General features: G+C 38.0%; 2 protein-coding genes across 2 annotated transcripts; one reads left to right on the forward strand and one right to left on the reverse strand.

The window, feature by feature from the left end:
• Window positions 1–1,409: 1,409 nt before the first annotated feature.
• Window positions 1,410–4,059, reverse strand: LOC147538936 (glyoxal oxidase-related protein). The gene is made up of 3 exons (XM_086642272.1): window positions 3,421–4,059; window positions 2,813–2,973; window positions 1,410–2,726 (listed from the first exon to the last, which is right to left on the reverse strand). Exons 1-3 carry the CDS (start codon window positions 3,820–3,822, stop codon window positions 1,553–1,555), a joined length of 1,737 nt encoding a protein of 578 aa, XP_086498398.1. The 5' UTR covers window positions 3,823–4,059; the 3' UTR covers window positions 1,410–1,552.
• Window positions 4,060–12,557: 8,498 nt separating this feature from the next.
• On the forward strand, window positions 12,558–17,499 carry LOC147538937 (uncharacterized). The gene is made up of 4 exons (XM_086643047.1): window positions 12,558–13,363; window positions 13,427–13,759; window positions 14,755–16,325; window positions 16,830–17,499. The coding sequence occupies exons 1-4, from the start codon at window positions 12,602–12,604 to the stop codon at window positions 17,437–17,439; spliced, it is 3,276 nt and encodes a 1,091-aa protein (XP_086499173.1). The 5' UTR covers window positions 12,558–12,601; the 3' UTR covers window positions 17,440–17,499.
• Window positions 17,500–21,827: the final 4,328 nt, after the last annotated feature.

Consider the following 21,827-nt stretch of genomic DNA (forward strand, 5'->3'; position numbering starts at 1 on the left):
AAATCCCCTTTTACACTGTCAAAACGACCTTTGTATGATTATTCTACTTTTTAATAGTTTCCTATTTATAAGATTTTACAATTTCATTTGTTTAGAAGACTTGTTAGTGACATGTTTTTGAATAAGAAACTTTTAATTCAAAAGAAATTACACCGAAGACCCAATATTCCTTTTTCATTGTCAAAGTTCAAAATTTAATTTTTTTGTTAAAAATTCAAATATTTGTATTTTGTTTAGTTAAAAGATACTTGCAAGGCGTTGCAAAGCTGTCACAAGGTGTTTCATTACAAGGCATTGTAAATTAAAAGGTACTCAAAGAGCTGAAGATTAATAAAGTTTGACTGATTTTTTTTTATCAAATTGAAAAAACTTACAGGGAATTTGGACCAAATTTCTCTTTAGTTTAATCCTGTAAGAAAGGGTTCCTCTATAAATAATATTCATTCAATTTTGTTAATATAGTTTGGCAGTTTCTATATACTAGCGAATTTTATGAGTTTTTAAAGTTTTAGCCGACGTTTTAAAAACTTTTATTTAATTTTCCACTAGGTCATCTTCAATTATATACGTCTTTTTGAAGAAATAACGGTCATAACGAATAGGATCACACCTATTAAGATTTTTGAGAAGTACATTAAGTTTTCTATGTGTGTCGTTATTATAGTTCCAATTTCTAGAGTATGCCGTTATACGTGCTCTTGTTTAGTATACTAGGTTTCCGCCACGTCTTACGGACGCGACAGATCCCTCTTGACTAACGCCGTAACATTTTGAAATTATTTTCTGCAAATTTTCAACTTCAATAAAACCATATTTAGTGGAGAAAAATATGTGGCGGTAAGGGGAAGTGATAAGGGATATTGTAACAGATTTTCGTCCCACTAATTTCTCTTCCTCCCACGATTTCCACCCATAATTGTTGGGTATCTAGTAAATGCCAACAATTGCCTAGCAGTTAATTTATTAGAAGCTGACATATCTGATAATATCTAATACAAATGAGGGTATAAAAGTCTAATGGTAGTTTCATGAAGTTAGAACTTAAATATTGATATTAATACCTTTTTATTTTGATTCAAACTACAAAAAGAGGATTTTAAATCGGACGTGGATGTGATCTTTATCAAACTCCCAACAAAAATAGACGGTCAGACTCCCTGAATCACTGACTGACCTGTTTTAATATAATAGAATACCCTTTTATTTTGATTCGAATTACAACAAGAGGATTTTATATCGGTCGTCGGATGTGATCTTTATCAAACTCCCAACAAAAACAGACGGCCGGACTTATACCCTTAATAACTGACTGACCTGTTTTAATATAATAGATGTTGAAATCAATCAGTTCTCTTCAACTACACACAAATGAAGTTCAAAATTTGAGTATGAAAAAAAATTAAACTGAATTTTGCAAAGAAATTCATAAATTAAGTAGATTATGTATAAGAAATTATCACAAAGAAGAATGTTATATGAAATCAACAACACAAATTAAGTTTAAAAAGAAAAAATGTTGAAGCTACAACTTAATGATAATGAATAATGGGTTTTACTCGGTGATTCGAAACCACATTCCTTTACTGGGAACACCGCGATGAACTACGAAAAGAAGATAGTAACCAGGTGGAGCAACTGCACCAGATGGTGGTGTCACAGTTCCAATACTGTATCCAAGCAACCCAGGTTGAACCATAGTTATTGCCAAACTTATGAGCCTTTGGTTCATTGAATACCCATGAGTTGTAAATGGTGGTGCATATAGTGTCACCTTTATATCTTGCTTATCTAATATTGCGAAGTCGGCCAACCTGATATCTATTTGCAGATCCATTCCATAACCCAGGAATCCTCCTGCACTATCTCCCACAATTTCTGGTCTGTGAATATCTAGTAATGGATCCAAGTATGGTGGCAAAAATTTCTCAACTCTTAATTCGGTAGGGTACTTTGTTCCACCAAACTTGTATACATTGTTTGTGTTACTACCCGCGACTAAAATTTTACCATCGGGTAGTAAAGCAGATGTTGAATGGTACATTCTTGGAATGTTAGTTGGTGCAAGTTCGAAAAATCGTGCGGTTTTAGGTCCCATTGGTTTGTACATAACAGGCGTAAAATTAGGGTCATCGGCGAATTCCCAACCAGATACACCTTTCTTTGCACCATTAAGCATAAGAATATCACCTGTTGGAAGGTTTAACATGTCTCCCATTACTCTTGGACTAGGCATTGTTTCCATTTTCCAAGCTGCATTAGGTTTTGTTATTTGAAGTCTTCCACAACTTGTTAATGCAGGTAAGAAGATTTTCTTTTCAGCATTTTTCATTCCTTCAGGTTGTCCACCACCACATATTATGACTTCAGTGGGAATTACTTCGGCGTTATTTCCATGGAGTTTAATAGGTAAGAGAGCAGACATTCCTGATCCTGGGTAATTTCGAGCTCCACCTTGTAACACTGGAAATTCCTTAATGACTTTATTGGTATTTGGGTTTAGAAGGACCGAACGAGTATTGGCAAATATGAAAAGATTTCCATCTGTTGATAGATGAACAAAAGGGTAAAGATTGTTTTCGGATATATCTGTTGTTTGACGAAGCATTGGGAGTTCGTAAGCTTGGGTGTTAGATTGTCCTGGGGCTGGTACATATTCGTAGTTAAACATTCTTCGACCTCCAACAACAATGAAACGTCCGTCTGGAAGAATTTGTTGAGTCGAGTACCTGTCGTTGTGACCAAGTATATGTTAGTAAAAGGCTTCCTAACGTATACTTGAATGATGGATGAAGTGGCGTCTAATAGATCTTACCATCTTTGGTCTGAGAGTGCCATAGGGTACTCTTTCCAGTCACAGTTTTCGCATGTTTTAAGGTATCTTATGGCTCGTTTTCCGTCATCCCACCCACCTGTGTTTATTAGGGTTCCATCAGGTGCCAGTCCACCTGATGAGCACCATGTATCGGTATCAATCTGCAACAAAGATCATCATGTTGTTGAGAATGACATTTCAAATGTCCTAGCAGATACCATGCTTGTGAATTACTTACTAATAATATGATATTTTATGTAGTATTTCAAAATAATCGGTTTTAAACCATAAAGTACTACAATTGATTAATGTTCGTGCATACTACATGAAACAATGCTCCATTTAATAGTAAAAAAAATGTGTGTCGACTGGTCTCGTTTTTGGTCATTTCTACACCCGATAAATCTAACCCCCAACATTGAAATCAAAGTTTCACCAATCGTTATTGTATCAACGTTATGTGCCTAACAAGTAATGCTGCATAAATACTCTATTGACTACATTGAGCAACCAACTAGTGAATAATGTGGTAGGTCGTATACACTTAAATTAGAGGCCTAAGAAGAATATGTACGTCTCTAAATAGATAGATATAATAAAAAATTAACCTTAAGAGCGCGGATTTCGGCTGTGTCAATATCAAATTCAACAGCGTGAGCGGTACAATCCTTTTGACCATTTGTTTTCGGAATGATACGACAAGCTCCAGTTAAAGGAACAGAAGAAGGACCAAAGACGGTAGCATCGAACATTATAGCTTTATTAGTAGGCAATATGACAAGATGCATGGAAGAAACACCAGAACTTGTAGTTACAAGCTCCCATGAACCTTTATATTCAGTTGTAAAATCAGCAACTTTTTGAACTAACTCTCCATCCACAGGAATATCTTGTTCAAATAAACCTCCTAATGGAACTTCAAGTCCATGTGAGGGTAATTGGAAGAAACCAAAAAGCCCTAAAATGAGAAAGAGAAGAGGAATGGATTGGGGTTGGGAAAATGACCTCATTCTCAACAACCTCCAATTAATGGAAGTTTAATTGAGGTGTTTTTTTTTTTTTTTGTTTTTGAGATGAATATTGGGTCACTTTTGCATTTTCTTGCAAAAGCTTCCCCTCCTCTGAAGCTTTCTCCTTCTTCTTCTTATTCTCTTTAACTTTTATTACTGGCCTTACCTTCTTCCCTCTTTTTCTTGTCTTCTTATTTTTGAACACTTTGCTTAATTTAGAGTGTTTCTAATGGTAGTAAATTGTTATTTCTCATCCAACAAAACTCCAAAATAGTATCTAGTTGGTTCCAAGTTTTAGGGTGGAGAAGTTGGGTCAAATTTAATTTGTTATTTTCATGTTTCTAAACTAGGACATATTAATACAAATTTTGTTATTTTCATGTTTGTATTCTTCCTGTATTTGTTATGTTTTTTTCTTAATGCCTTCCTTCGCACTTTTAATACAATCCAATTTTTTTCTACATTCTTTTTATTTTCGGCCATATTAGAGAATTACAAACCGTACTTTTTTTCGAGACACTATTTTGTTTGTTTTTAATAGAAGTAGTGTATGGGTCAAAATCCGCTCTCGGTAGCGCCTCAAAAAATCGACAGAAAATGGACTTGTGTGCCCGTCAAGCCTGCAAAATCAAACAAAAAAATGGGTCCGACTCACTCACCTCTGGACGACAAGTGTTCCTTTTTTCATCTCCTCTATACCTAAGGACTGCCCTTTTTTCACATATTGAAGAAACGGCAACCATCTTTCTCTATCATACATACTGTTAGCATGTGACAGGCTGCCATTTTCTCTCTCCAAGCAAGGCGAACATTCCCTTGAGCGGTCACTCTACATATTTCCCTCCCCTGGCAACTCAAAGAGTCAGGCAAGCTTATTTCTTCAGTCGATCTAACTCGTAGAGACCGAGCAGTTGCTTTCTTTCAAAATCCGACTTATTCAGTTTTTTCATTAACGAATGCTTCACCACTTAAGTTGTGTCAACTCGTCCCTCTTCATCTTCGACATCTATGTTGTGAAAGTTCATGTGTGTATTTATAGAGTGACTTAGGTATCTTAGTAACAACTCGAAGTAGTTTACGTGGTTTGGTCGGAGGATTACATCCTACATCCACGATGAAAGCGATTAATGACTGTATTATATTATCTCCACAATCGTGGGATTGATTGGTTTACAACTCAATAGACTCGATGACTCAATGTAACACATTAATTTAAAATACATAGAGGTCACTTCTATTTATAGAGTGCATCTCCAATGCAAAACTCAATCTTAGAAACTCGGAGTGCCACATAGGATTTTCTGAGTTTTTTTTAAAAATCATCTCTAATGCAAAACTCAACTAAGATCTCAAAGATGATTTGTCGAGAGTGGAATAGAGATATCTCAAGAGGACACTCTATTTTCAGAGTGCCCTCTTGAGATATCTCTAATTGTCCAACTCATCAATATTTAAATTTCAACTAATAGAAATCAAGTCTTCGTATATTTCCAAAATAACTAACTATTTTTTTACAAAAATAACCATGACAAGTAAGTAAAATAAAAGAGTTTAGAGTGTTGCATTGGAGACATACAAGAATTGAAAATCTCTATTTTCGACACCTAGGAGTGAGAATCTCAATTGGAACTTGACAAATAGGACGAATAGAGATTTTTTTGAGTTTTGCATTGGAGATGATCTTAGGTATCTTAATTTTTCAGGACTCTATCTACGATAATTACAAGATAACTAAATAACATATTCTAAATCTTCATATATCTTGAACGGTTGATATTTCATATATTCGGATCTCGATCCATCTCGATCCTTATAGTATAATACTCCTCATCAAGTTGGAATGGCGTAACTTGGGAAGTATCCAACCTGAAGATTAAACGTACAATCTATTCAATTATTGAACTTGAAATTCTTCTTTTTTGTTTTTTGTTTTTTGTTTGATGTCAAACAATTGGCAACGATGGTGAATACTTCGACTGCAACTCCACTTTATAAGTAACTTTAGCTTGGTAATTTGAATAGGCTTAGAAACTTGAAATTCTTCAACTGAAGTAAACTTGATTAATAATGCTCGAATAATAATATCATGTTGGTTAATCAAAAGAAGAAACTTGAACTTGTAATCGCATCTTATTCTTTTCTTTTCTTTTTCTTAAGCTTGAACAACATTCTTTTCTTTATTTCTTTCTTTCTTTTATTTCGACAAAGATGGAAAAACAATGGAAGTGAACATTGAGCATAAAAATCAGTGATTGAGATGGGGGCCGGATTGATTGATCCCTAAGGTATCAAATTCGAGAGATGATCAAACTCATATGGATGTTGATGAATTGACCAGAGCCGCATGGTTACGGTTCGTTAGAATATATCTTCCATGTAAAAGAAACTAGAAAAGTGACGATCTAATGATATTTCAATCTCGACCGAAGAGAGAGAAAAATTGCATAACAAAAAAAAACTGAAGTAGGGAAAAATAAAAGAGGGAAAAGATGAAGCTTCGTTCCAAGTCTACTAGTAAAAAAATAAGAATGACACACAAAACCATGACTAAATGAAACTTTAAGACTAAACCAGCTTTAACAAGGACAACATGATATAGTTGATGAACAATCAAGAAATATTTTTGGTAGCATACCAACATTTTTAACACAAGCAGAAGCCATAAGGGAAGATTACGATCCGAAAAGTGGAAGGAATATGGTTTCTGTCGATTTTGGGAAGGTGAGATGGAATTGGGTACTTCTAAAGAATGTGAAAATAACCTTGATATTTGCAAACCTATGTGATTAAACTTCTTGTTGTTATCGATTTGTTCATGGGAAACCATTAATTCTGTTGTCGATTTGTTCATGGGAAGGTTAAAGCTAATGTAGTTACGACCGCTGTTCACCGTGGCTTCGGTCGCCGACTTCCCTGTCATCAGGTCACCAACTTCTTTGACTTTTTGGCACTGAGCAGGCCACAACCCCCATACATGGTCTTACGACTTTGCGGAGACTTGTGTTTGGTAAGATTTGTTTCGTGGAAGAAATAAGGTTTTTGTCAAATTTTTGGAAGGGGAGATGGAATGGGGTACTTCTAAAAACCGCAACCTTATTCAAAATGGCATATGTGAAAGAGAGGGGCCCACATGAATAAATTCGAGTCCCTTATAAATTTCTCTTAAGATTTTTCCTATCATGTCAAACACCAAAAATTGAATTGTGTAAGAAAAACTTGGTTTTCTTTTCCTTCAGAAAACATGTTTTTCACATCAAATATTTTCACACGTATCAAACAGACCCTTAATGAAACCCCTTTTTTTGGAAGACGACTACGATCTACGTCGGTCATGATATTTGGCATTTGATACATCATAGATGTGATAAGCTCGATAACGCCCCACTCAAACACTAACAAGACCGGGCCTATAGCCCAACAAGACAGTGATCGGAAGCCCAACAACATTATTTATACCCTAGTAATCTCAATTCATGACCAAAGATTCCACCTTCTCTGGGATTCGAACGTGGGACCTCCAGGGCTTTCTGGAGTTTATGTTAACACCTTGGAACCGCTTGGGCTACCAACTGTTGACATGAAACCCCTTTTTTGCACCCTATAAGTATGAAAATATCTGTATCTTTATTATTTCCATCTCTTTTTCTTCGATCTCCCGTATCCTTCCGTTGTTATGCTACCATTTGCCGATGCTCTACCGACAAATCTTCATTTTTCATACCTACCTTATCTTCTCTTGCGTCAATTTTCTTTCGACTTTATCTTTATTTGAAAATATGAACTTTTCTTATCCTTAAATAATAAACATGGTGTTTTTTTTGGAAGAAGCAAAATAGTTCATTAATCGACCGAGTAATGGTAGCCAAGAAGGCTACCGAAAACTCAACAATATTACAAGTTAATACATTGGAAGGCTTAAAGCCTTGATAAAGCATCCTAATTACAAATGAAGTCACTAAAGTTTATATTCTTGATCCATGGCTGTTTGATAGCCCAGTGGAATACCATTCCTTTGATTTTAACAACTATGGTTTCTATTGTTTCCTCTTTATCAGATTCCACATCAAGTAATCTAGTATTTCTCACACTCCATATGACCCAAATAGTAGCCGGGAGGATGCAAAGGTTGATGAAGCTCTTCATATCTTTGTTTTTCTTGTGCTTCCATTCTCTAAGGACTTGAGCAATTGACTGGGCGGAGCTAAGAAGGATAGCTCGTGATAAAGAATTCCACACTTGCTTAGTGAAAGGACAAAGGAGAAATAAATGGTCTTGTGTTTCTCCATCCATCTTACAAAGAGAGCATCTATTAGGAATAATCAATCCTTTCTTGATCATACTATCGGTTGTCGGAATTGAACAATGCTCCAAAGCCCAAAGAAAGAAAGAGACTTTTATAGGAATAACCTTATTCCAGTAGTAAGAAGAGTTGATGACCATAGGGTGGCTATCCATTTGTTCCAAAGCTTGGTATAGGGACCTAACAGTGAAGCCATCAGGGTGAGGAGTCCATATTCTCTCATCGCTTCTGGAGTATAGAGACTTAGATGCCTTGTGGTAGCTTCAAGCATGGTCAATAAATCTAGAATCTCTGATTCTTTTATAGGCCTAGAGAAATGAAAATTCCATAAATCATCCGAAAAGTTATCTCCAATGTTATCCGAGATAGAAGCTTGCTTTTTTTGGAAGCTCTCCAAAGAGATGAAAATTTCGTTCTAAAGGCCTCTTTCTTCGTCCAATCGTCGAACCAGAAATTGATCTTGTCCCCTCTGTTAATATGAAGCTCTGATAGCTTTTGAATGTCATGAGTCATAGTAGAAATGTATTTCCAAGGACCACCTCCTTTGAAGTTTTTCTCCATCTTAGGAAACCATCTACCAGGCTGACCTTTATACTTTTCTTCTATGGTTCTTCTCCATAAACTGTCTGGTTCTTGACCGTAGCGCCAAATCCATTTATCAAGCAAGGTTTTGTTCATCAATTCCAAGTTTTTAACTCCCAGACCACCATATTTCTTGTTACGACAAATCTTGGACCATGCTACCCAGTGGTGCTTCCTTTTAGATGTTGATGAACCCAATAGAAAGTTCTTAATTGTTTTCTCAATGATGTTCTTAATAGACACTGGTATTATAAACATGGTGTTAAGTATGCACTGAAAAAGGAAAATTCTATTATGGTGGTTGCACCCAGGGTTGGGAATGAGGCCGAATGGCTAGGGTCCCTGATGAGATATGTAAATGTCCCATCTGAGTCTCTTAATTTAGACGAGTTAGTCTCTCTAGAGCAGTTACTCTCACAAATTACTCTCTTTTATGTGCAGGTACCCTTTTACAGAGTTACGCGTGCAAAACGGATAAAGTTGGAAAGAATGCAGATTAGGGGTATTTTGGTCATTTGCTGATTCTGATTTCATGGTCAAGGTTAGTGCTCGGATGGAAAGTAGAGTCCAAGACGAACCCGCAGGCGAAAACGGAAGTCAAATCGGAGTTCGAATGAGTAAAATAGAGCGAGTCAAAGTTCGGGTCAAATTCAGTTGACCAAGGGTCAAGAGGGACACGTGGCGCGCATCCAGGAAGTCATCGGAGGGACCAAAGAAGTCGCGGGCTACATTCTGTCACGGTCAGAAGTGCACCCAGCTATTAGAAAAACACGGGATTATTTAACGGACCCGATTTAGCTGAGATACGTGGCAACATCAGAGAGCTGAGGCCGTACCATTTTCGTCCACCCGCGAAGCACTGAATCGATCTTTCTCACCAGCCAAACCCGTACGTGATTATCTCTTCCTCGCTTATCTTTTCAACCAGTTTAGTTAGAGAGAGAGACCGAGAGAAAGAGAGAATCAAAACAGATAAATCCTTCTCTCTCTCGTCTCTATCTAATGCTGGATGAAAGTTGTTTCATGGAGAGATCCGAGACAGAGGGATTTAAGAAGAAAGATTGACCGAGTAATAGGAGGAGAGAGGGAAACCGAAGCTGGGATAAGAAGGAATAAGAGATTTGAATTGATTCGATTGGGTTTTTTTTTTGTCTATAAAAACAGAAGAGAAACAGAGATCAGGGGGGATCATCGGTTATATAGAACAGAACAGAAAAGGAGAAAGTAGAGAGAGAAACCGAGAGCTGAATCTCGGTTTTAAGAGAGAAATAGAACAGTAGAGAGAGAGAGAGAGTTTTTGAGTATTTCTGCTTTTTCTTTTCTTTCTGATTGTACTCTTTATTCGTGAGAGATAGAGAGAGAGACAGAGAGATTGAGAAGAGAGTTTTGTAGAGAGAGAGAAAAACAGAAACTCGGTTTTTACAGAATTAGTTTGATTTTTCTTCCTTGATTCTTTGATTGCTCTTGTTATTTTCTGTTTCTAGTGAGAAAGAAAGAGATAACATAGAGATAGAGAGATTAGATTAAGAAAAAAGAGAGAAAACAGGAACATAGAGAGAGAAAACAGAGTTGAAGAAGATGAGAAAATAATTTTCTCAGAGAGGAAAATATTTCTGGGAAGACGAGAAAATCGTTTTCCCAGAGGGTGCGTTTGGCAGATTCTCGGAAAAACAGAAGGAAATCAACTCCTTAAGGGTCTGTTTGGTGGGAAAATCGCAGAAAAGTAAGTTTCTTTCATCTTTTTCTTCTATTACTTCGAATATTTATCGTTTCTAGCATGAGTAGCTAAGTCTTTTATATCTAGGGTTTTAGATGAAGTTTAAATAACTATTCTAATAATAAATTTATTACAGTTTTTATTGTTTTAACGATAATATCTTCCGGGTTTCTTTAGACCGTTCATGGACTGAAAACCTGAGTTATACAAAGAACTATCGAATTAGACCAAAATTAATTTGTCCTTAGAATTGTTAGGAAAACGGATTCGAAAACCCTAGGTTCCCTTTTTCTGAATATCGAAATATTTATTTATTTATTTATTTTTCTTGAGTTTTATATTATAGTTCTATTTCATCACCATCAAAACCAATTTTAAATCTCAATAGTTTTAAGGTTAGAATTAGTTTAACTTAGTCTCTGAGGAACGAACCGGTCTTACCGGAACTATTACTTGACGCCCGTATACTTGCGGGTGGAAACCTATTTAGGTAACTTTTTAGGTCCATCAAGTTTTTGGCGCCGCTGCCGGGGACTTAGTTTAAATTTAATCTAATTTTATTTCTATTTTTTTTTAGTAAGTTTATATTTTTGGACACTTCTACTTGCTTTTCCGTTTTTGGTGTAGAAAAACACTAAGGAGCAAAGGAGAAGACGCAACAAGGAGAGGAGCTCAAGAAGAAGAATTTACATTTTTTGTTATTTTTATTTTTATTTTATTTTATTTTTTTGGTGAGAGAGAGACTTTTTAGACTTTCTAGTTTTATTTTTTTTATTTTTTTAAGTTTTGACCCTAATTTAAAGGGCTAAATTGTAACCGAAAAAAAAAACCAAAACGAAGTCTCGGAACACTCGCGGGTCATCTACAAAGGTCATCGCCCGTCTTGAACGAGAGGTAAATTTCTTGAACACCCACGAATCTCCTGTCAGTGGGTTTTTGGTGTGAATTCGTGTGCCTAATTGCTTTGATCGAACTGTTTAGTGTAATCATTCTAGTAAGGGCACTAACCCAGTTACAAGATAAGAAACGGATTTCATCACCGTTCTCTTGCCCACATAGGTAACAACATTCACGAACCCAAACTTCACTTAAAAGCTAAAATATTATTTAGACATCAGCCCCTAAGGTATCGAGCTCATAAGACCCTTCAAAAACAACTCGAGAAATTGACTTTTATCTAGGCATTCTCAGAGGAAAGTTTGTAAACAATTTTTGTCAAAAAGGCCGCTCGAGAAGAGGAAACGTTTGCCGAAGGAAGACGGCTATCACAACGTTCATCGTTGGTTGTCTTCCTGGAGAATTGTCTACCGACTACTCTGGTCGAGTAACCTTTATAAACAGTCAAAGTTCAAGTGTTGTGGAGAAGTAGGAGCTGTCTAGCTTTTTAGGGGAATCTGACAAACCTGTCTATTGTCTAGATTTTGTTTAGGTTGCTTGGTGAAGTCAGACTGTTTGTGTTTGCTTTCCTATAGGTTCCTCGTAGTGATTCTTTGGTTCGAATATCCTTGGTCGTTGGGCTCTAGTGTATGCCCAATAGATATCGTGATAAGAGAGGTCGTTTCATCAGTAGAGAAGCACATTTAAGTAATCTTTTAGCGAGTCTCTCTTTGAGTGACACTATGGGTGAGAATCTAAACCAAGCCAGGGATGGAAATCAGCCTATGACACTCAGGGATTACATGAATCCCACTAGAACGTGTCAACCGTCATGCATACAGTTACCCCAATGCACGACTCAATTCGAGTTGAAACCGAGCACTATTCAAATGCTTCCTGTTTTCCGTGGGGTTGAGAACGAGAATCCCTACTACCATGTTAGGGATTTCGAAGAAATCTGTGGGACTATGAATTTCCCCAATATGCCTGACGAAATATTGAGACTTAGGTTGTTCCCTTTCTCACTGAAGGAGAAAGCAAAATCTTGGTTGTATGCCTTACAACCCCATTCCATTACTACATGGGAAGAATTGAGCAGTGCATTCCTTCTGAAATTCTTCCCGAAACACAAAACTACCTCTTTAAGGCAAAGTCTTAACAGTTTTGTACAGCAAGAAGAATAATCTCTCTATAAATATCTTGAGAGATTTAAAGAAATCTTACTACAGTGTCCACACCATGGTTTTGAAAAAATCAGATTAGTCCAGATTCTCTATGACGGACTAAATTACCCAACTACATCCATGGTAGAATCATTCTGTGGTGGCGGTTTTACTCATAAATCCGCCGATGATTGCATGGCTTTTCTAGAAGATCTAGCTGAGAAATCCCAGCAATGGGAAACTTCTAGAGGACCTCCTACTAGGGCTAATCCTACTCCGAATAAAGCTGGCATCTATAGAGTTGATGAGTCAGATCTTAAACTCGCCGCCATGACGAGAAGGATAGAAGCCCTAGAACTTGGTCAGCCTAAAGCATTCAGGGAGGATCCCACTCAAGTCATGAGTGTTGGAAATGAATCCATCTCTTATCCGTGCTCGGTCTGTGGAGACCCATCTCATACTGGAAATAAGTGTACCCTATTTTTTGTTCCTGACGAGAAAGAGCATGCTAACGCTCTTTATCTAAACTCTAGGCAAGATAACCGTCAGAAATATGATCCTTATTCGAACACTTATAATCCGGGTTGGAGAAATCACCCCAATTTTTCTTGGTCAAAGGGTCAGGGTCAGGGCCAGATTAGTAGTTCAATGAACCCTCCTGGGTTTAATGCTCCTAGGAATCCTTATGCTCAAAACCAGGGTCAATCTAGTACCCAATATCCTTCTCAGAACAAAGAGTCTTTAGAGGAAACCATGAAGCAGCTAGTTAAGGCCCAAATGGATTTTGCACAACAGACCAACCAGACTATATCCAGTCTAAGAACCGAGGTAGGTCAACTTACAGAAGCCCTTAGGCAGAGAGAACAGGGTATATTTCCTAGTCAACCAGAGCCAAACCCGAAGGGTAAAATGGACCAGGCCAATGCAATAACCACCCTTAGAAGTGGTAGGGAAATTGACAATAAGGTAGGAGTTCCCGAAGATAATGAACAAAACTCTGAACCACCAACCTTACCAACTAGTACCCCTAGTAAAGAGCCTGTGAAGGCTCCTGAGTTTGAAAACCTACCCATTGTGCCTGAGCCATATGTTCCTAGAGCCCCTTATCCTCAGCGTCTGGTAGAACCTAAGAAGAAGTCTCAGTTTGAGGAGATAATGGAAATATTCAAACAGGTTAGTATTAACATTCCATTATTAGATGCCATTAAACAGATCCCGTCTTACGCTAAATTCCTTAAAGACATATGTACTCAAAAGCGTAAGATGAACGTGCATAAGAAAGTCTTCTTGACTAATCAAGTGAGTTCTATTATCCAACAAACCCTTCCATCTAAGTACAAAGACCCAGGAAGTCCTACATTACCATGCACCATAGGAGAACATGAGATCGAACGAGCATTATTAGATCTAGGTGCTAGTGTTAACCTCCTTCCTTACTCAGTGTACTTACAGTTAGGTTTAGGAGAAATAAAACCCACTCCTATAGTTCTCCAGTTGGCGGATCGGTCTATTAGACGACCACGTGGAATAGTGGAAGATGTTTTAATAAAGGTCGGTGAATTCATCTTTCCTGTAGATTTCATCATCTTGGATACCGACCCTATTCGTGATACCCAAAGTCAGATTCCAGTCATTTTAGGATGACCATTCTTAGCTACATCTGATGCTGTCATATATTGTAGGAGTGGTCTCTTAAAATTATCTTTTGGAAACATGACTGTAGAGATGAACATCTATAAAGCTGGACTTTTCCAGATGATGTTGAGGATTTTACCGAGTTGAATCTGATAGATATGTTTGTTCAGGATTCTTTACCTGAAACTTTATCTGAGGATCCCTTAGAAACACTGTTGGCTCATTTTGGCTTAGACTTTGATGAGGAGGGAAGTATCAATGAGGTAAATGCTTTGCTGGATTCTACCCCATTACTGGATACTGATAAGTGGAAAGCGAAAGTTGAACCCCTCATTTTGTCAAAGCCAATTGACTCGCCAACTTTAGAGACAAATCAACTATCATCGACCAATGAGTCCAGTGGTCCATCTATCCCAGAGTTGTCTACATCCACAGACAAACCACCTTCCTTAGAATTGAAACCCTTGCCTGACAACTTAAAGTATTCGTTTCTAGGCCCATCTGAAACTCTACCTGTCATTATTGCTTCTGAGTTAGAAAAAGAACAGGAGAGTAGACTGTTAGATGTCCTTAGAAACCACAAAGAGGCCTTAGGGTGGTCAATATCAGATTTAAAGGGTATAAGTCCTTCTGTTTGCATGCACCATATCTATCTAGAGGAAGATGCTAAACCGTCTAGGGAAATGCAACGTAGACTTAACCCTCACATGAAGGAGGTAGTTAGAGCTGAAGTCCTGAAATTATTAGGTGCGGGTATCATATACCCTATTTCAGATAGTACTTGGGTCAGTCCTGTTCAAACTGTACCCAAGAAATCAGGCATTACTGTAGTCAAGAACGAAGCAAATGAGTTAATACCCACCAGGATGACCACTGGGTGGCGTGTTTGTGTTGACTACAGGAAATTAAACACGGTCACGAGGAAAGACCATTTTCCTCTTCCTTTCATTGATCAGATGTTAGAGAGACTAGCTGGGCATAGCTACTACTGTTTCTTAGATGGCTATTCTGGCTATAATCAGATTCCTATAGCCCCTGAAGACCAAGAGAAAACCACTTTTACCTGTCCATTTGGAACTTATGCTTATCGTCGGATGCCTTTTGGGCTGTGTAATGCACCCGCCACTTTTCAAAGATGTATGATGAGCATATTTTCAGATATGGTAGAGAGGTTCCTCGAGGTCTTTATGGATGATTTTTCAGTCTTTGGCTCATCATTTGATCAATGTCTGCATCACCTCACACTCGTGTTGGTTCGATGCAAAGAGAAGAACTTAGTTCTCAATTGGGAGAAATGTCACTTTATGGTTCGCTCAGGAATAGTCTTAGGGCATGTCATTTCTGAAAAGGGCATTGAAGTAGATAAAGCAAAAGTGGAGTTGATAAAAAGCCTCCCAGTCCCTAAAACGGTCAAAGATATTCGATCGTTCTTAGGACATGCTGGATTTTATCGGCGGTTTATCAAAGATTTCAGCAAGATATCTAGACCTCTTTGTAATCTTTTGGCAAAAGAGAACAAATTTGTCTTTGATGGTCCTTGCTTAGAAGCCTTTGAAAAACTTAAACTTATGCTTACTTCTGCCCCTATTGTTCAACCTCCCAACTGGAGTACTCCATTTGAGATCATGTGTGATGCATCTGATTATGCTATTGGAGTCGTGTTAGGTCAACGTGAGAATAAACTTCTTCACGTTATATACTATGCCAGTAAGACGTTGAATGATGCACAGCTAAACTACTCTACCACTGAAAAAGAGTTGTTAGCTGTAGTGTATGCCTTAGAGAAGTTCAGATCATATCTCGTTGGGTCTAAGGTCATCATATTCTCTGATCATGCTGCATTAAAATATCTCCTTTCTAAAAAGGATGCAAAACCTAGGCTGATTAGATGGATACTGTTGCTACAGGAATTTGACATAGAGATTCGGGACAAAAAGGGTTCCGAAAATTTAGTAGCAGACCACTTGTCTAGACTTGTAGTCGAGTCTGTCAAAGACAAGTTACCCATGAGAGAGAGCTTTCCTGATGAGCAACTCTTTAGTGTCTCCCGATTACCTTGGTTTGCTGATATAGTGAACTATCTTGCTACTGGTCAAATACCCAAACACTGGACCAAGCAAGATCGTGATAAATTTTTATCTGAGGTGAAACGGTTCTTCTGGGACGACCCATACTTATTCAAGTATTGTCCCGATCAGATCATTAGGAGATGTGTTCCTGATGAGGAACAATTGAAAATCATCTCCTTTTGTCATGATCATGCATGTGGAGGGCATTTTAGTAGTAAAAAGACGGCAGCCAAAATTCCGCAATGTGGTTTTTACTGGCCGTCTATATTTAAGGATACCCATGCATATTGTTTGGCATGTGAACGATGCCAAAAGTTGGGAAGCATTTCACGTAGGAACATGATGCCCCTTAATCCTATTTTGGTAGTTGAGGTCTTCGATGTGTGGGGCATTGATTTCATGGGTCCCTTCCCAAATTCATTTGGAAATCTGTACATCCTAGTGGCAGTTGACTATGTGTCTAAGTGGATAGAGGCGGTTGCTTGCAAAACGAATGATCACAAAGTTGTGATCACTTTCTTGAAGGAAAACATACTTTCACGTTTTGGTACACCGCGGGCAATTATTAGTGATGGGGGCACACACTTTTGTAATAGGCAGTTTGAGCTTTTAATGAATAAATATGGTATTACCCATAAAGTGTCTACCCCATATCATCCACAGACTAGTGGTCAAGTCGAGGTGTCGAATAGGGAGATTAAACGCATTCTGGAGAAAACGGTTAACACCAATAGGAAGGATTGGTCTTTACGACTAACCGATGCACTATGGGCTTACCGTACAGCGTTTAAGACCCCTATTGGAATGTCTCCATATAGACTAATGTATGGCAGAGCATGCCACTTACCCGTTGAGTTAGAGCATAGAGCATATTGGGCTATCAAGCAATTGAATTTTTCGCTTGACAAGGAGGGTAGAGAGAGAAAGTTGCAAATCAGTGAGTTGGAGGAGTTGAGAAATGATGCATATGAGAGTGCTAGGTTATATAAACATAAGATGAAAATGTTGCATGATAAAATTATTTTAAGAAAAACATTTTCACCGGGTCAGAAAGTTTTATTATATAACACACGTTTGCATTTATTTCCTGGTAAACTCCGTTCTAGATGGACAGGGCCTTTCACGGTCAAGTTTGTGTATCCTTATGGTGCGGTTGACATTGAAGACAAAAATGGTAGTGTGTCCAAAGTGAATGGACAACGGCTGAAACCATTTTTAGAGATGTTGACCGATACAGAGGACGTTCCTATCGAAGATCCTGTCTATCAAAACTGATCTGCTATGATCAGTTTCGTCTGGCTGAAGACGTTAAACTTAGCGCTTTCTGGGAGGCAACCCATGCATAGGACTTCTGAATCTGGTAACATCTTTCCCTCATCCTGTTATTTTGCATAGTCTTCAGAACATTGAGGACAATGTTCGGTTTAAGTTTGGGGATGGGGATTGAATTTTTAGTCCTTATTTCAAAAATTCAAAAGGGTTCAAAATTTTTAATTTTTGGATTAGAAACGTGAGTCTAGTTGTTTTTGCTTGTTAATAGTTATAGAGTCTAGTTGGTTGTACTATGCTTTTGTTAAAGGTTTTTTCCACGAATTTCGAGTCTTAAAGTTGTCTGTGCACTAGCCATGTGAGTATTAGATAGGTGAAGAGTAGACTTTTCTAATAGAACTTAATCGATCATTAGTGGAGACTTAACCCATGTGAGATTCTGAGCCTTTCTTTTGCTTTGAGTGATCTCTTCTGAGCTAATTCTGAGTAGAATGAAGAGCTACTCAACCTCGCAGTATTCCTTGGAACTCAGTTGATCTCTTGAGTTCAAATTTTACAACCACTAGGGATGTCATCAGGAATGCAAACCTTCTCTTGTAGTCTGAGAAACTTGAAAACAGTGTCAACTAGAGGAAGATAGGAACATCATCATCATTTAGAACCCTGGGAATAAGGCATGAAGCAAAGTGAATAGAATTTTACCCAAGGAAAGAATAATGTGAAGAAAGTATGTTATGTATTTTGAGTTTTATTACCAGAGTCAGTCTCAAAAAAAAAAAAAAAAAAAGAATGAAAAAAAAAATGAAAATGAAAGAAAAAAGAGTGTTTATGTAGTTTTGTTTACCCCTTGAAGCAGTTCTTGAAGATTTGAAGACGTCGAGTTCTCAGGAGTTCTAGTCAGATCCTCATTAGTGTCTATCTACCTCTAGGAAGCATTGTTAGATAGTAGATCAGGTGAGAAGAGTTGGTTAGCTTCCCCATCCTGTATTAGTGGTTGTTTCCTTCTTTGAGATCAGTCGTCCACAAAAATTATAGTCCGTCTTTTTCATGTGTTGAGTTTTCCTTCATATTCATACTAACACATAGAGTGAACCATTCTTGAGTGACTTTGATTTTTGAGTGTATAACCGTGAGGCAGTAGTCGAGGCGAAATGTATTGAGAAAGTAATCGAGGTCTTGTCCTTTCAGAACCGAAATGATACTTATATTGGCTGGTCACGTGCACTTCGAGTCTTGATTACTGGTGAAAAGATTTTTAGCATTTGTATGGTTTGGTCGACTTAGATTTCATGTCTATTAACTTTTGAAAATCTACCGGATGAACATTTTTAGTCCACATCATATTTAGACCCTTTTGCATTTTTGAATTTTGTGGGTATATTCACTGCAAACCCTCACGAGACAAAACTCGTCCTCTTGGGTAACCTAGAGGTTTAACGGCTTGTTGCACGTGCTAAGTGCAATCGTGGGTCCCTACGAAAGTGGTGAAATGGGTTTAGTTTTATTTTTCTGTTTTGCTCGAGGACTAGCAAAATCTAAGTTTGGGGATGTTTGATGAGACATGTAAATGTCCCATCTGAGTCTCTTAATTTAGACGAGTTAGTCTCTCTAGAGCAGTTACTCTCACAAATTACTCTCTTTTATGTGCAGGTACCCTTTTACAGAGTTACGCGTGCAAAACGGATAAAGTTGGAAAGAATGCAGATTAGGGGTATTTTGGTCATTTGCTGATTCTGATTTCATGGTCAAGGTTAGTGCTCGGATGGAAAGTAGAGTCCAAGACGAACCCGCAGGCGAAAACGGAAGTCAAATCGGAGTTCGAATGAGTAAAATAGAGCGAGTCAAAGTTCGGGTCAAATTCAGTTGACCAAGGGTCAAGAGGGACACGTGGCGCGCATCCAGGAAGTCATCGGAGGGACCAAAGAAGTCGCGGGCTACATTCTGTCACGGTCAGAAGTGCACCCAGCTATTAGAAAAACACGGGATTATTTAACGGACCCGATTTAGCTGAGATACGTGGCAACATCAGAGAGCTGAGGCCGTACCATTTTCGTCCACCCGTGAAGCACTGAATCGATCTTTCTCACCAGCCAAACCCGTACGTGATTATCTCTTCCTCGCTTATCTTTTCAACCAGTTTAGTTAGAGAGAGAGACCGAGAGAAAGAGAGAATCAAAACAGATAAATCCTTCTCTCTCTCGTCTCTATCTAATGCTGGATGAAAGTTGTTTCATGGAGAGATCCGAGACAGAGGGATTTAAGAAGAAAGATTGATCGAGTAATACGAGGAGAGAGGGAAACCGAAGCTGGGATAAGAAGGAATAAGAGATTTGAATTGATTCGATTGGGTTTTTTTTTTGTCTATAAAAACAGAAGAGAAACAGAGATCAGGGGGGATCATCGGTTATATAGAACAGAACAGAAAAGGAGAAAGTAGAGAGAGAAACCGAGAGCTGAATCTCGGTTTTAAGAGAGAAATAGAACAGTAGAGAGAGAGAGAGAGTTTTTGAGTATTTCTGCTTTTTCTTTTCTTTCTGATTGTACTCTTTATTCGTGAGAGATAGAGAGAGAGACAGAGAGATTAAGAAGAGAGTTTTGTAGAGAGAGAGAAAAACAGAAACTCGGTTTTTACAGAATTAGTTTGATTTTTCTTCCTTGATTCTTTGATTGCTCTTGTTATTTTCTGTTTCTAGTGAGAAAGAAAGAGATAACATAGAGATAGAGAGATTAGATTAAGAAAAAAGAGAGAAAACAGGAACATAGAGAGAGAAAACAGAGTTGAAGAAGATGAGAAAATAATTTTCTCAGAGAGGAAAATATTTCCGGGAAGACGAGAAAATCGTTTTCCCAGAGGGTGCGTTTGGCAGATTCTCGGAAAAACAGAAGGAAATCAACTCCTTAAGGGTCTGTTTGGTGGGAAAATCGCAGAAAAGTAAGTTTCTTTCATCTTTTTCTTCTATTACTCCGAATATTTATCGTTTCTAGCATGAGTAGCTAAGTCTTTTATATCTAGGGTTTTAGATGAAGTTTAAATAACTATTCTAATAATAAATTTATTACAGTTTTTATTGTTTTAACGATAATATCTTCCGGGTTTCTTTAGACCGTTCATGGACTGAAAACCTGAGTTATACAAAGAACTATCGAATTAGACCAAAATTAATTTGTCCTTAGAATTGTTAGGAAAACGGATTCGAAAACCCTAGGTTCCCTTTTTCTGAATATCGAAATATTTATTTATTTATTTATTTTTCTTGAGTTTTATATTATAGTTCTATTTCATCACCATCAAAACCAATTTTAAATCTCAATAGTTTTAAGGTTAGAATTAGTTTAACTTAGTCTCTGAGGAACGAACCGGTCTTACCGGAACTATTACTTGACGCCCGTATACTTGCGGGTGGAAACCTATTTAGGTAACTTTTTAGGTCCATCAGTCCCCCCCCCCCCCACTTATGCTCCTGTCCGGAGTGTCCATGGGTGCTCAACGACTGAGACAGGCAGAACTCGTGCCCTATAAGTATTTTGTGCAAGGACGTGGGTAGAAAGGCTTACGCGGCGTACAACCACACCCATCCATTTGTCGCCCCTTTCGTGTGACTGACTCTTCGCTTGTCCAATTACCTGCCTGTAGGTCCGCCTCATTTATGTATGTTGGATTCAGTATGGTTGGTACCCGTTGTTAGATGAAGAATGTCTCTTTTCAATCTGTTCCCATTCCCATCCCTATATAACCCCCCAATAATCTTAACACCACTCTTCAATCTTCTCCTCTTATGTTCTTCAAAATTTCAAATATATCTCTCTTCTTTGTCTCCCCCTCTCTCAGAGTCTCTGGTTACACACTTACATAACGACGAGTCAAGATGTTGAATCTTCCTTAACATCGAAATATCAGCACTTTTTGTCTTAGTCAACATCGAAATGTTTCCCAAATGAAGATCTTATGCTTTAACTTTTTATTTTGTAGTAATTTTAGTTGTGTTCTTTTAATTGCAAGTTGTCACATCTCGACATTGAAGTTCTCATAGTTGATTAAAGAACGGTAAAATCCTTCGCTTTTGTTTGTGGTTCTCTAATATATGTGTCGTTGCTCGACCGACTGTTATCTGACACATCCGCCTAGGAATATGGTCAAGGACGAGAATTTCACCGAGAAAATTTCGAAATGCCTGTCCATTTTGTTTGGCAGTCCCAGCAGCCAAGAGATATGTTCGTTCCGCCCGTTCTGGGAGGATGACAACCCGTTCTGTCCCATCCCATTCCCACCCCTAGTTGTAGTGGTGCGGAAAAGATCTGGAAGACCGCTACCCGATCGGTTCGACCGAGACAAAAAGTATCCATGGGCACCCCATGGTCATAACGGTCAGTGACCGTTTGACCCGAAAGAATTG

This window comes from Eschscholzia californica, unplaced genomic scaffold (genome assembly GCF_041429995.1).
Source record: "Eschscholzia californica isolate CP2 unplaced genomic scaffold, dmEscCali1.0.p SCAF_5, whole genome shotgun sequence".
Lineage (NCBI taxonomy): Eukaryota > Viridiplantae > Streptophyta > Magnoliopsida > Ranunculales > Papaveraceae > Eschscholzia > Eschscholzia californica.

Bases quoted from the DNA above. Each gene is read 5' to 3' on its own strand.
- LOC147538936 (XM_086642272.1), bottom strand. From the start codon at position 3,822: ATGAGGTCATTTTCCCAACCCCAATCCATTCCTCTTCTCTTTCTCATT. The intron at 2,974-3,420 runs GTTAATTTTTTA...TCTTTGTTGCAG, and splicing joins CCGAAATCCGCGCTCTTAAG to ATTGATACCGATACATGGTG. The intron at 2,727-2,812 runs GTAAGATCTATT...TCACAACGACAG, and splicing joins GCACTCTCAGACCAAAGATG to GTACTCGACTCAACAAATTC.
- LOC147538937 (XM_086643047.1), top strand. From the start codon at position 12,602: ATGGTAGAATCATTCTGTGGTGGCGGTTTTACTCATAAATCCGCCGAT. The intron at 13,760-14,754 runs GTGAGTTCTATT...ATCTATCTAGAG, and splicing joins AAGTCTTCTTGACTAATCAA to GAAGATGCTAAACCGTCTAG. The intron at 16,326-16,829 runs ATTGAAAATCAT...TCATCCACAGAC, and splicing joins TGTGTTCCTGATGAGGAACA to TAGTGGTCAAGTCGAGGTGT.